Consider the following 15725-nt stretch of genomic DNA (forward strand, 5'->3'; position numbering starts at 1 on the left):
TATTCTGCTCAGTCTCAATATTATGAGGTGTAGAGTTGAGAGATCAATGGGCAGTATAGTTTCTTGCTATGCTGGTTCGGAGAACATTGCATGGAAGCCTTTTGCATACCGTTAGGATTGGATGGAATTGCAACAAAAGCATGATGGTAGATGGTTGAATTCGCTGTCTTGATTGCCTGGAAATTCTGATGATGTCATTTCCGATACTGAGCAAACTGAAAGTGATGGTCCATCAGCAAGCAAGAAACTGAGGCTGAGGGCGGCAATCAGTGGAAATATTTATGATTGGGCTTTGGTTAGGCTTATTGCTTCACGACGCATCGGTAAGCTTTCATTTGCTTCCTGTACTCCCTGAAGGAGTTGTTCATCGTTAAACACCGCCCAGCAAACAACCATATCAGGAGCTGCTAATCCACAGCATCAACCCTCGGTGCGTTATTCTGTGTTAAACTGATGTCCTACGTTATCCAGACCGGGAGAAACTTGGTATTGATGTCCTACGTTGTCCTAACCAGGAAAAACCTGGGAAAAGTACCGATTTGAGCCTCTACTTTTGGGTGTGTTTCTTTTGAAGGCTGTCAAATAAGGTCATTGCGTTTCATTAAATGTTTATTTAAAGCGTTTATTTTTATTTTTATTTTATATTTCTTTAATATATAAATTTAAATATTATTTTTAAAATTAAAAGATCATTTGAATTCTAAATATAATTAATGAAAAAATCATAGGAGCAACCGAGCGCGGAGAGCTAGAGAAGAGTGGGTTGCGTCGGTGGCCGCAAAAACCACCACTAACTACTCTTGGCACGTCCCCTGGGCGAGTGAGTCATCAGGAACCTCAACGACACCGTTCTATGTGGTTCCTCATACCCCCGCATTACATCACCTGCATCAACCCTCATATGGACTTTGATTATGATTTCAATGGAGATGGTGTTAATGGATCTACTGTGAGAGGTGGTTCACTGGAGATGGAGGGTTTGGCCAAAAGAAGTTAAAAAGGATGGAGGATTTGAGTATGAAAACTAGAGGTGTCACACCAGTGCTACGCGTAAAAATAATAAATATGAAATATTTTTTTGAAAAATCGTCAATTAGGTATTTGGATAACTTACGTAATTAAAATAATTGCAAAGAAAGAAAAGTAAAAAAAAAAAAAAAAGTGAGAGTGTACTGATTATTTTGACAGTAGTGATACGGGGTGGTAGTAATATTTGGGACTGGGTGGCTGGTTGATCTGGAGCCGGTGCCATAAACGATTTACTCGAGGATCATTTCTCCCAGCCAGGCGATGCTGCTGCTGTCATTACTCGTATGGCATCTATGTATGCTGCTGCTATGAGACCTGAAAGCGGATGTGCGGGACGTCTCCGTTCCTTGCGCTGGATTCGGTGGAGGCAGCCTGATCCAGGTTCAGCTAAAATTAACACAGATGGTGCTTCATCTGGCAATCCGGAAGTGGCTGGGGCTGGCAGAATATCGCAGGACTCGAATGGCAACTGGATTGCGGGGAATGAAAGCTAAAAAAAATGAAAAAGAAATATATATATATATATATTTAAATATATAAGTATTTAATCTCGGACAGTTTCAGATACCGTCGGATTACATAGGTCGGTCCCCCCGATATTTTTCGGGTGAGGTTTTTTGCCCCTAAAGCCCAACCAAAAACTCTCTCGGTTTTTTGGGTCTAGGTTTTTCAGTTCGGTTTATTCAGTTTGTCGGTTTGTGGATTATTGCTTACTCCCGTAATTATTGGGTATCCTTACCCCGCCACTGGGGTAAGAAAAGTTCTGCTAGCAGATTAGAGTACGTTTGAATTTAGAGTTGAGTTGAGTTGAATTTTAATTTTAATTGGTTTGTAATGATTGTATTGTTGAATTATGAGAAAAAGTGTGAAAAAGTAATAAATAATTGAGAGAAAGTAATGATTGTGTTGTTAAATTGTGAAAAAGTAATGAATAATTGATAGAATTTAATATTAAAAATTAAATTGAATGATTAAAAAAATTTTAAAAATAAAAAAGTAATGATTATGATATTAAATTGAAGATAAGTGGAGTTGAATTGAGTTAAGTTAAACAATTTTCAAAAAACAAACACACCGGCTATTTTTTAAAGTTATCTTTATTAATTTCTAAAAATTATATTTTGACTTTTGTCATTGAAAAAAAATATCAAATAAAATGTAATGACCTTATGTAGACAAAAATAAACGTCGCCATTAAAGAGAAAAACATTATAAACACAGGCGGCCCAAAGAGAATGGTTCCTTCGTTTTATTCATGCCCCAAAAAATTGCCTCAAATGTACTCTCGCTGTTACAAACTGCGGGCAGCTGCCTTATTAACTTGATCGAAGTCCTTGAGTTATGACTGTAACTCCAAAGACAGGCCCCTAATCGAGCAAACCTCGAAGAATAATATTTCTGGGGAGATTTGCAAAAAAATTGAGTAGCTCTTAAACCCTCTAATTTAAAGGGTAGACATTCTGTTAAAAAATCGAACACCGGAGCCCCTGGCTTCGTCAAACTCTGTATGTCAAGCCACTAGTCATTCACTTCAATCAGATGGTCCAATCATTTTCTCTGGCACAACTAGATTATCGAATTCTTCACTCGTCAAAACTCCAAGTTTTAGGGCGGCGTCCTGCAATGATTCAACTGACATTGTTAATTTGGCAAAAGTAAAAACATAAAATAAATAAAATATTTCGACTCTCCTAATGCAACGTTCGCCTTCTTTCTAATGAGCAAAGCACACTCAACACAGAACGGAGTATTGCAATAGTTCAGAGATGACGACAATACTAAGAGGTACCATAATGTGGACGCCCCGAGAAACTCAATGAGAAGAACGGCAAATCAACTTTCAATAGTTACTGAATAATATCTGTATAACGTAATTCAACCTAGCATTGCAGCAAAAAATGCAAACATCACCTTCAAAGTAGTTCCCTCCTTGTGGGCTGTCTTGGCAACAGCAGCAGCATTATCGTAGCCAATTTTCTGCACCAAAACCCATAATATTAATCTCAAAGCAAATAAGATAAGGAAGCCACAAAACGAGTGAGGCGACAGCTTACAGGATTTAAGGATGTCACAAGCATCAGCGACTGCAAAACCACAAAATTCATGCAACAATAAGAAAAAGGAGGATTTAGTTTCTAAAACAGCACCAGTTAAGAAAACTGTTGCGCAACTCTCAACCAACTGACCTCATGCAGCAATTTCGCTATTCTTTCCCTATTAGCCTGAATCCCTCTGACACAGTTCTTCTCAAAGGAAGCAGAAGCATCACCAAGTAATCTCAACGACTGCGAAGAAAGAACACATGAATATATTAACTCAGTAGAAAACAATAACTTTCAGATGACAAGATACACAATGAACCAATTCATCAGGCATTAAGATTAAGATAAATTTCCAATCAACAGTTGGAGGAGGGAAAAGCCAGCTAAACAAATATCCAAATATTTCGGTCTAAACACATTTGACTTACCTCGGAAGCGAGATATTTGATCTAATCCTAACATCAAGCATATGTAGAGTTTCTCCTACCCATATAACTACTACTCAAATCAGTTCTATACATGCAAGGCAATCAATCATTTCTTTATTAATAAGAACATTGAAGAGAGGCGATTGTGGCAGGAAAGATCTTGCAACAAATGAAAGAACAAAAAGCTGTTCCGCGAAAGCCCACCTGTAAAAGACCACTAGCAATCATTGGCTTGAAAACATTCAGTTCAAAATGGCCATTTGATCCACCCACGGAAACGGCAACATGGTTTCCCATAACCTACAATTGACGGAAGGCATCAGTCATCTTTCAAAGATATTAGTGAGCAAGTGTAATGAGTAAAAGAAGCTTCAATACTCTTGTATTTAATATGCACACAAATGGCTTACGTGAAATTTACTACAGCTCAAGGCTCTAAAGTATTACCTGTGCACAGACCATGGTCAAAGCCTCACACTGAGTTGGGTTGACCTTTCCCTGTAACATAATAAATTCACAATAGCAGCAGCATATAATGTTTAGTCTGGCTGCAGGCAGTCTACAGAAATTATATCAAAATTGTCACTAATAAGATGATAAAAAGGCCATAGGACATTACAGGCATAATACTGCTGCCTGGTTCATTTTCAGGAAGAATGAGTTCACCGAGGCCACAACGTGGACCGCTGAATAACGAAAAAAGAAAAGTAAAGTAATGTTGGCAAATTAAAAAATAATAATAAATAAATAAATAAAAAGATTGGCACTGTTTAGATGTAAGCAACCTTCCCAACAAACGGATGTCGTTGGCAATCTTCATTAGAGAAACAGCAACAGTATTGAGGGCACCACTGGTTTCCACAAAAGCATCATGTGCAGCCTGGTTACATGAGAGTCCAACTTAAATAAGGTTCTTTTCTTATAAACATCAGTTTCATCAACTCTCACATGTACAATAAGAAAAATATTGCAACGTTAGGAGGACAGAAAGAAACAGAAATAAGTAAAGACTAAGAAAATAACCAGGGCCTCAAACTTGTTTTCAGCTGTGAGAAATGGTAAACTAGTCTCATCAGCAACTGCTGCAGCTATCTTTACATCAAACCTAAAGAAGTTGACATGGAATTAATTAGACACACAAGCAAGTGAAAGAGTACCAAAATGGTGTACTGTTCTGTAATTTCATAACATCGCAAGGCAAAATCAATGAAGAAATATGCAATCCATGGGATAAGCAGCTTTGACCATAGATTTTTATTATACTAAAGCAAAAGAGTCAAAGTCACTTCCTAACATAAAAAGCATATTTCACTGTCAGTTAAGCTATCTCTCATCTGATGGTAAGGTAGAACTAATTATCCTGCCCATTACTTTATGTCAAATTTCAGCTATCTCATTTCCAATTTTATAACTTTCAATCATACCAATACCTGTACCTCAGCCCAAATGTTGCAAATTAAAGCTTTCGATATTGACAGTTACTAGTGTCGCTCTTGAAGATAAAAAACTTTTAAAAAATCTATAGACTAATTTTATTAAGGATGGGACCTAGGACCGGGACATGGACCAGGTCACTGAGGCAACCCATCAAGCAAGTGGTTGAACCCTAGCTTAATCCAAGTTCTAAAAAACTGAACCAGGAAGAGCAGGTGTGTGTATAATAATTCCTGATCATGCAGCCTGCCATACCTAGACTGAAAAAGATAGACAGCAACCCAGCCCACAAGCTATTACAATTAGATGTTGGAGGCAAATGGTTAAGCATATCATGTCAAATCAAATGAGATGTTACATCATGGTATGGTTGACACAATGGCCTAGAGCAAGCTAAACACATCAGAATTAGATGTATTGACCGGGAAGAAGCCATGATAATATGCAGGTGGTTCATATCAAAAAGAGAATGAGAAAGGATTAAAAGTTAAGTTTCACCTACCCTTTCTTGGTGTTTAAGCCAGTACCTACAGCAGTACCGCCCTGCGCAAGCTGCTCAGACCTAAACTAGTCAGAACTCTGATTGGAAGAGATCGTCAAGAGAGAAAAAGCTTATACATATGTTTCCCACGAACCTGATACATGCGGGGCAAGGTGCCACTGACGCGGTCAATACCATACTTTACCTGCCAGAAAATTACAGGATAGTTGTTAACCGGAAAAAAAATTACAGGATAGGTTATCCATGGAAAATGAAATGGTGATCGCCCAACTTAAACCGAATTGTATGGTATAAAAAGCTTCATCAGAACATCAAATAGAATAAGGCATGATGGAAAAGGCCTACTTGTGTTGTATAACCACTGAACTCCTGACCAAGAGTCAATGGAGTTGCATCTTGAGTGTGAGTTCGTCCAATTTTGACAATATCTTTAAACTCAACAGACTGTGAAAAAGAGAAAACAATATAAGAAAGATATCCTTCCACAGAAATTTTCATTAGTAACAATCAGGAACCAAAAAATGTAGATGCTAAAAGCAATATCAGCTGGCACATACATGAGGCATGTTTATCACATTATAAAGAAAGAAGTAATAACCACTAATAATGGCATTGGAAAAGGCCACACTGAAGGAAATGAGGCCCATTGTGCCCAAAACTTCAAAGCATCTATTTATCTTAAAATAATACCTATTTTGTCTTAGACATGTATAAAAACAAGCAAGCATAGTAGCAAAAATCATCTTTTAAAAATGTTATGTTGCAATAATTGGGAAAGTGAACAAACGTGCAAAATTCATCTATGCAGTATCCATATAGCATTATCCACACAAAGACAAGAAGGCATTACACTGGACAGCAGCAAAAGCTTAAAGGTTTAAAGTTAACGTAATTTAAATTAAACCTTTGAGTGCAAAGTAGTGTGCAAGGTCTTCAAATTGGGTACCAATCTTAAATTAATCTCCATTGCAGCTGCTATGTGCATCACCTGAAGAGAGACGGATAAAGTAATTATCAAAAGAAGAAAACAAGAAAAGAGGAAACTGAGAGAAACCAACATCTTCACATGTCCCGCTAAAGTGTTGCAAGGACTGCAGGCTATTAGGAGTACCACTATTACTTCAAAAGTGATATATGAAGGTTAGCACATGAAGTTAAAGGCTTGGCATGGTAATCACATAACTCCTTGTTCATATTTTGGACAATTTGGCCGAAAAAGAACAACAAATAGTACTTTTTATACAAGCAACAGTTGCATTCATTTTACATTATTCCTGGTCAGCGCCCACTTGGTACATTTATTAAATTGAAGGCTCGTATATACCAGTTTCAAAAAAATATAGATATATGAAGCTAAATCTCCGCAATAAAGAATACAAAGATTTACCGTGGGGAAAGTATCATTAGAAGATTGAGATCTATTGACATGGTCATTTGGATGCACAAACTTCTCTCCACGCTTATGACCTAGGATTTCAGCAGCCCTATTTGCAATAACCTACCAGAATCCAGCAGCAGAAAATAGATGAGGGGGGAGTTCTTCTAAATAATCACCATTCTCATTTTCAAGCTTGCATGAAAGAAGGGAGGCCGTCATAGAAACTCAACAAGAATAGTATCCAAATTCATGAATAAAGCAGCATCTGATGATGTTGCAGGAAGTACAGCAGTTTCCAGCACCAGAAATTTTTGCAGCAACCCTTTCTTGTTTTCCTAGCCAGAAACCATAACATGTCTCTGCATATGTGAACACTGACCTCATTGGCATTCATGTTACTTTGAGTGCCGCTGCCAGTTTGCCATATGACAAGTGGAAAGTGATCATTTAATTTTCCCTCAGCAACTTCTTGAGCTGCTTGCATTATCGCTTTCCCAATATTTGGATCGAGCCCATAGTCCATGTTGACCTGCAATATTAAATCTTATAAATAAATATACCTCAACGGTAAACTTAAAGGACATAAGAACAGTGAGTTAAGTGGATGTATAAAGTTTGACTCAATCGTTACATTTTGGAAAAAGCACGCCATCTTCAACAACACTAGCACTCAAAACGTATACTTGGCTTTCGGACTCTAATGGTGACTACTTTTATATTCAAGTCGAAGCAGGTTATCTAGGAAAACATGTTCAAGCGACACTGATAAATAAAGCTCCTGGACAACCTAAGTGAAACTCGACGAGAATAATCAGTGTTCATAGGATCCCAACAAAAGCGAGCTAGGCAATCAACTAAGTGTATCCACCAACAACCAGACAAAAACAAAGGGCTTCATTGTCATATATGCATAGCAAACTTTGATATATAAATGTGAAAAAAGTTCCACACTTTGAATCCGAATCACAATATGCAACAAGTCGTGAATGAATCAAACAACCTTGGCAGCACACTTTTTGAGGATGCCGAAAGCGCGGATGATCGGCTCAGGCATCCGTTCACGCTCTCCCCCGATCTCAAAGTTCTGCAGCGACCTCTGTGTCTGAGCTCCCCACAGCCTGACACATCCAAGACCTCCCAAATCAGTTTCAAATGCATAAACACTCTTATTCGCAACAATCCAATAGAACTACGCAATAAGAAAGTCTACGGACCTGTCAGAGGGAACTAAGATGGGGCCAAAGGTGTCCCTTTCCTCCCTGAAAGCAGTCGAGTAGGACCGCAAATAGGCGGCGTAGCGCAGAGCTCCCACGAGCTGAGCCGGCGCCGCTGATCCGCCAGCGAGACGCCTCGACACGATGTACATAGCCATTTCTGCAGCCCTGCACGTGCGTCAACGACGGATTACGAGGCTATGCATAATATACAATATACAAGCATTTGACGATGGATGAGTACTGTAAGCATGTCGAACCTGAGAGAGAAATGGAAGATCGAGAGAGCAGTGGAAGGAGGAAGAAGAAGAAGAAGAGGAGATGGGAGAGGAATGAAAATGGCAGTTCAGTCGCCGAGGAGATATGACTGCAAAATTGGAGAAATACAAATAATAAATAAATTAACAATGAAATAATAAGGGATTTAACTCAATTCAATTCCAACTATGTATATATATAATTGAATTGTAATAATAAGGTGGAAGAAGAAAATAAAAAAATAATGATTGTGTTAATGAATTATAGGAAAAAGTGAAAAAAAATATAATAAATAATTGAAAGAAAGTAATTATTGTACTGTTAAATTGTGAAAAAAAAGAGAGTAAAGAATAATTGAAAAAATTTATTATTAAAAATTAAATTGAATTGTTAAAAAATTACAAAAAAGAGAAAAATAATAATTGTATTGTTGAATTGAAGATAAATAGAATTAATTGGAGTAAAATTAAAAAAAAAGCTCCAAGACCAAATAAACTTTATTATTGAATTTGCAAATCCTACTTCACTTCATGGGCCAAAAGAGAAAATAGTACATTCGGGTGAACACGAATCGATCCGATCCGAATTTCCGGGAAGTTAACCGAACTGGAGAAAGGAGGTAGGATGTAGCTGCCTGTTTAAAAATGCTGAAAAAGATGCTTTTAACATCCCGTTTGGGATCAATCCTTGATTTCGGTTCAATTTATTTCGGTTTCAATGGATTCGATTCAATTGTAAATGAGACAGAGGCTGCGCTGAGAAAAATGATGAAAAAAGGGGATGGGATCAATGAGCCGCTGACACGGTTGGTCGATTGAGAAGGAATTGAAAGGCAAAAGAGTACTTACCAGGGTGTTTGCTCAACTCTCTCCCGATTAGTTGATTGAGAGCCGTGGAGGTCCGAGAGGGGAGGTGAAGGGCCAAGACGAAGTTAGAGCCCAGGTCCGTGGAGGTGGAGGAACGGTCACGAGGTGAGCGCGGTTTGTCGTGGTGCCCTCTCAGCGGCGCTAGGGGTCTACTGAGTGAGACTGAGAAGGTGAGAAACTAAATAGTGCGTCGGGCCCTCTCTCCCTAAAACCCATCAGAAACTTGATATGTTCGGTTATGGAACCGAATCGTACCAAGAGCTGAAAAAATAACCCGAATAATAATACGCCTCCCAAAACGTTTATTTTTATTTCAATAAGACCATAATGTTTCGTAAAATATTTAAATTAGGCAATTAATATTTTTTAAAATCTTAAAAAAATCAAAAACTATTTTCTCAAATAAAAACTAGTTTTTGAATTAAAAAAAAAAACCTCAAGGATGGAGAATGCCGAGACAAGGATGGTCGGTCTCGTAATCTAGGGGTAAGGGCTTTATTGGCAGCCACCCACCCCACATTTGAGGTGGCCGAGGATGGCAGCAGCCTGCTAGGCCCCTACCCCCTAACTTTTGAGATCCCACCAAGCCAATTGTGGGATCTGGAAAATCAGGTGAAGGCCTCGTTGATGGCCGGCCACCCACCCTACCGCTAAAGTAATCGATGATCTCAGAGGCTATTGATCAAGGTCGTCAGAATCGTGATTCTACCTAACATCGGTCAAGGGCCATGGAATCGTGAATCGTAAAATCGAATCATGAAACATAAGATTCTACACGTAATTAAAAAAATATCATATATATATATATTGTTATTAGTCTTTGAAATTTGTAAAATACATATTAGTTCTCCAATGTATCCCCCTCATGTGTGTATATATAACCTGGCATTATGAAGCTTATAAATTAGACTCTGATCATTAGTTCACAGAAACTTAAGCCAACGGTTCCTAACCAAAGATCTGTGGCTCCAGAAACATGGGATATTGATCTGGCCATACGTTCTTGTACATACTACACTGTCCTGTGTTTCCCATTTCATTTGAAATAGTTTCAGGATTGATCTACTACGTCCAAGTATTTCTTTAGGAAGAAACTGGTGAAGTAGCATAATTGAAGCACTTGGTCGAAGCTCGGAGTCGGAGAAGGTACTTGGTCGAAGCTCGGAGAAGGTACCTGCCACCTGGTCAAAGCTCAAAGAAGGTACCTAGTCGAAGAAGGAACTTGGTCAAAGAAGCCGAAGGTACTTGGTCGGAGGATTTATGGCAAAGTCGTGGAGAGAAAAAGTGGGAAAGAGACTGGAAGAAAGGGGGAAACTCGACTGGTGAAAAAGAAAGGGAAAAAAAAAGGTTGGGCTGAGGACCAATGGACTGGACTTCGACTCGACTCTAGGCTGGGCTTGGCTCGACTTTGGGCTGAATCCGGAATCGCAGAATCGGGCTGATTCTGCGATTCTTAGCTTGATTCATCATCGATCCTAGCTTTTTGACTCATGCCATAGAATCGAAATCGGTGCCCACCCTTCGAATCGTAGAATCGTACGATTCTACCATTCGAATCGCAATTTTAACAACCATGTTATTGATGACCTCGAGCAAGGGGTTGATGGCCACTGATGAGGCCCTCACAACTCCTTTCTCATGTTTACTTTCATTGTTTTTTATTCTTTTTCAGATTTGCAAATTATTTTTTAATTTCTAATATCTGAAAACTATAATGTTGTGTTTGGTTTGTAAGTAACATTTTAAAATCATATTTTGATTTTGAAAAAGAATGGTATAAATGGTTATGTATGGGGCCCACCATTTGACTTTGTATGAGTTATGTGATTTTGATTTTGAAAAAGAGCGGTATAAATGGGGTCCACCCTTTGACTTTGTATGAGTTATTTTGTTTTTTTGTGGGTATAATTTTATTTTATTGTGAGTATAATTAAATTAAAGTAAGATTTTAAAATGAGGCTTTGAATCCAAACGGAGCATAAAAAATTGTAAACTAAATTATCTAAAAAATAATCAACTTGCGTTGTTGTCGAATTTTACTCCCCCCACCCAAAAAAAAAAACAGAATCACAAACTTTCATTTTAGTTTCACATTTATCACATTATTGAGTTTTTTTTTTAAAAAAAATTGCTAATTTTGTTGTCGTGTCGTTGCCGCATCTTCAAAAACTTAAAAAAAGATAAGGTAAAATGCAGTCTCATCCTCTAAGGTTTTACACAATGACACTTCATCACATTCTTAACCAAAATATATATTCCACCCCCATTAACTTTGTTGACTTAATAAGATAAACTTTTTTTTACCCACAACCTTTATTTTCTTTTCGCTTTCATCCTATCTTTGTTCTTTTGAATTATTCTAATCTTTAAAATTACACAGTTTATGCACTTTGGTTATATTATTTTCAATAAACTTATTAATGTGTAATATTTTTAAAATAAAAAATATTTTGAAAGGGTGTCCATTCATCAGGAATGGACAACCATTGAGCTCTCAACGGTCGAAAAAATGGTGTCCAATCATCAGGAAAAATAAAGCAAGGGTGTCCATACATCAGAAAAATAAAATTGGGGTGTCCGATGACCAAATATCCACTCATTGAAATTGATATCCACAATCACTACATTTGATATTGAGAGATCATGCCCATACCAAATACTGATGTTCCACAGTAAATACAACCAACACTCCCACGAAGTTACGTACTACTATTTTCACGGTTTATAACATCGGCCCAACACCGAGATTTTAGAGGTCATAATTTAAGATGTTAATGTTACAAGTAGAGCCTCGCCAATGGCAAATACTCCACCATAGGTAATCAGAGACTTTAATGATCATCAAAGATCTTGAACAGACTTGTAAAAAGCATTTTTTTTTTGTATTTTCATATTTCCAAACTTTTTTCATCCACAAAAAAATTGCATGTCAATAGATTTATTAATGATTTAAATAATATGATCCCAAATGTGGACTGGTTATGTCACCTTGAAATAAAATTGAAAAATATTATGAATTGGGACAAAATTGAAAAATAAGCTAAAAAGTAAGGACAAAAAGTAATTTTTTCAATTAGGTCAACATGGACAACGAAGCGGATTAGCAATTTCACTATTAAGAATAGGGGTGGAGTGCGTATTTTGATTAAGATTGAGTTAGAGAGGAGTGTATTTTACCCAAAAAATATCATGTTTAAAAATTAATTAAACAATTAGAAAATAAAAATTTCCAAAAGCTTAGATGGGGGGCGGGGCTCACTAGGGCTGGTGGCCTCACCAGTGGCCACCAACCCTTGGGATGAGATTGACACCTCTTGAGGTCGCTCAACGAATTCATCCGAAGGGCGATTGGCCGCTGGCGAGGCCACTCGTCCTAATGACTATGAGTAACAATATTCGTTTTTTTTTTTGCCGATATGGGGGGTGAGGGCATCGTTGGATGCTACCACCCAACAGGATGAAGTCAACGCCTCTTGTGGACTAAACATAAACTTGAGAAATCGGTTCATAGCGGCATGGTGCTGAATTAATACCAAGAACCGGCTTGTTCAGCTGGGTAACTTGCATATCTGACCTTCTTTTCTCGAAAGAGGTCAAGGCTACACTACTTGCTATTTAGAATTGCTCATCAAGCCGATCTGCTCCAGTCTAGTATGTGAATTGCCCGACGAGCCAATCTGGTCCAATCTGATATGTGATGTTCTCACTGATGAGCTATCAGATGTACTAGCTATCGCTGACATACCAAATGACTCATTTACTATGACCACACTTCGTGGAGATTTTTCATAAATGAAATTTAATCAATTAAATAAGATGAAACAAAACAATCAATAGAAACCAAACGCAGAAGAAGCATACAATAGATGTCAATACATGTTCTATTATATTGAATAATGTCATTGCTTCCCTGGGGCAAAGGATTTCGAAGTACCCTACATATCTCGCAGGCACTCATTCTTTCATCGTTATCGTTCGTGCAAATGGGACAACTCTAAGTCTCTAGCTTAATAGCCTCTTCGGTTGAATCTTCAGATTCACCTGTTTCAAGGAAATAAATATTGAGAAAGTAAAACTGTAATGTCAATACATGTTCTATTATCTTGAATAATGTCATTGCTTCCCTGGGGTAGAGGATTTCGAAGTACCCTACATATCTCGCAGGCACTCATTCTTTCATCGTTATCGTTCGTGCAAATGGGACAACTCTAAGTCTCTAGCTTAATAGCCTCTTCGGTTGAATCTTCAGATTCACCTGTTTCAAGGAAATAAATATTGAGAAAGTAAAACTGTAAAGATTGGACCGATCTAACTCGAATTACATTATGTTGATGATCCGAGTAAATAGGCTGTACAATCTCACAAGAAAAAGGAAACCAATTAATATTCTAGGGCTAAAATCTAAGACTACCAAATATATCGACTAAAAAATGTACAATACAACTGTACAATCCAAAATATCCATAATACTCACTCATGTTGGAGCAAGAGAGTCACGAATGCCTAATTTGGAGAGAATGAAGCGAAAGCGATCTCGACCCAGTGTCTTTGTGAAGATATCTGCTAATTGAAATCTCATAGGCAAATGGCCGGTAGTCACGACGCCCACTTTGAGATGCTCACGAACAAAATGGCAATCTATCTCAATGTGCTTTGTTCATTCATGATAGCTGCAATGTGTAGCGCAACTTGATAATCGCAAAATGAACGAGTTGGTGCTGCCATCTGTACTCCAAGGGAAGAAAGAAGACTCCGCAACCATATGATTTCACTAACAGCTGTTGTCATTGTTTGATACTCTACTTCAGCAGATGAGTGACAGACTATGGTTTGTTTCTTCGTCTTCCATGAAACTAGACATTCTCCAAGCTTGATAAAATAACTTGTAATAGAGCGATAGGTCAAGGGGCAGCTTGCCCAATCCGAATCACAAAATGCTTCAAGCTCGAGAGAAGTAGGCCGCAAAAAAATTCCTTGACCGAGAGATTGCTTTAAGTAACGAAAGACCCGCATGGCAGCATCCCAATGGTCTTGATGTGGTTCCTACATAAACTGGGCCAAAATATGAAGGGATTAACTAATTTCTGGCCCGGTGATGGTCAAGTAGATAAGTCTCCCAATTAGATGCATGTACTTGGCTAGATCCTATAACAAATCACTATAACTCGTGGACAGTCGATGATGTTGCTCCATGGGAAAAGATGATGGTCGTGATGCCAACATACCATACTCAGTCAAGATGTCAAGGACATACTTTCATTGACTATGAAAGAGATCAAATTTCAACTTAGCGACTTCAATGCCAAGAAAATATTTCAAGGGCCCTAAGTCCTTTATATGAAAGCACTAATCCAGATAGCCCTTAAAAGAGTCACAGTGGCTAGGACTATTCCCAACTGTGATCAAATCATCCACATAAACCAATACGCCAAGAAAGACGTTCCCTCGAGTGAAAGTAAAAAGGGAATGATCCGCACCTAATTGAATGAAGTCATATTGTCGAAGTGCGTCGGTGAACTTCGAGAATTAGTTTCTCGATACTTGGTGAAGAATTTGCACACATTGCCGTTCTTCGAAGCAAAGAAACCCGGAGGAAATTCCATGTAAACTTCTTCGTCCAAGTCTCCATGCAAAAAGGTGTTGTTTATGTCCATTTGATGGATTTGCCACTCCTATGCTACTGCGACTGTCAATAGACACCGCACAGTTACCAACTTGGCTACTGGTGTAAAAGTCTCACAATAATCAATTCCCTCCACTTGGGTGAAGCCTTTTGCAACTAGTCGAGCCTTATATCGTTCTATACTTCCATCAGCTCGACGCTTTACTTTATACACCATTTGCAGCTGATAGGATGTTTGCCGGGGGGAATCTATTTAATCGTCCAAGTCTTATTCAACTCAAGAGCGCGAATTTCTTCTGCCATTGTAATTCTGCATCTCCGATCTTGAACGAGTTCTTGATAAGACGTGAGCTCTCTGTCAGAATCAATTGCTGCCATTAACACTTTGTGATGGTTGGAGATATTCGAATAATTAATAAATCTCTTAATAGGATAGGGCATACTTGAGGAGTTCGAGGAGATGGATAAATCAGGAGAAGGGGTCTCATGGCGCGTAGTGTGAACAATGAAGTCTTTGAAGTGTTTGGGAAGATTGGAAGTTCAAATCGCCGCAAAGTCACTTCTGGTGGAACTTTACCCGTATACAGTTCAGACATTCGTTCATATTCCCCACAATTTTCTCGACTTGACTTTGGACCCCCTAAGAAAATGCCCGGCTTAGAGGAGCTCCCCCATTTTGCTAATTTTACCCGGCTCCCCCTCACTTCTGAATTTTGGCCCACAAGCTCATTTGCCTAAGCTATCTTCGAAGTCCCCCGAGTTGGACTGGGCCCTGTTTATGTTGTCTCTAAAGCTTGCTGAGCTAGATTGGACCCGTCACTGTCTATGGGCCTTACTCCAATTTCTGGAGTTGCTTGTTGCTGCCAACCGGAACTGTAGATGCTCCAGTTTCCTGCTCGTTCGGGCCGACCCTGATTGATTTGTCTTGATGGCGACCCATTCGATTGGGCC

At 38.5% G+C, this 15725-nt stretch overlaps 1 protein-coding gene across 1 annotated transcript; it reads right to left on the reverse strand.

The window, feature by feature from the left end:
• Positions 1–2252: 2252 nt before the first annotated feature.
• Positions 2253–8434, reverse strand: LOC116212017 (fumarate hydratase 1, mitochondrial). The gene is made up of 18 exons (XM_031546592.1): positions 8288–8434; positions 8028–8195; positions 7814–7931; positions 7193–7342; positions 6823–6933; positions 6340–6423; positions 5781–5879; positions 5569–5619; positions 5436–5485; positions 4523–4604; positions 4285–4379; positions 4119–4185; positions 3947–3997; positions 3704–3799; positions 3216–3314; positions 3084–3113; positions 2941–3006; positions 2253–2647 (listed from the first exon to the last, which is right to left on the reverse strand). The coding sequence occupies exons 2-18, from the start codon at positions 8183–8185 to the stop codon at positions 2561–2563; spliced, it is 1494 nt and encodes a 497-aa protein (XP_031402452.1). The 5' UTR covers positions 8186–8195; positions 8288–8434; the 3' UTR covers positions 2253–2560.
• Between the last annotated feature and the right edge of the window lie 7291 nt (positions 8435–15725).

Source organism: Punica granatum, chromosome 6 (genome assembly GCF_007655135.1).
Source record: "Punica granatum isolate Tunisia-2019 chromosome 6, ASM765513v2, whole genome shotgun sequence".
Taxonomy (NCBI): domain Eukaryota; kingdom Viridiplantae; phylum Streptophyta; class Magnoliopsida; order Myrtales; family Lythraceae; genus Punica; species Punica granatum.

Coding starts and splice junctions, on each gene's coding strand:
- LOC116212017 (XM_031546592.1), bottom strand. CDS start 8,185: ATGGCTATGTACATCGTGTCGAGGCGTCTCGCTGGCGGATCAGCGGCG. Junction 7,343..7,813: donor TCAAAAAGTGTGCTGCCAAG/GTTGTTTGATTC, acceptor TTAATATTGCAG/GTCAACATGGACTATGGGCT. Junction 4,380..4,522: donor AAAACAAGTTTGAGGCCCTG/GTTATTTTCTTA, acceptor TCATGTAACCAG/GCTGCACATGATGCTTTTGT.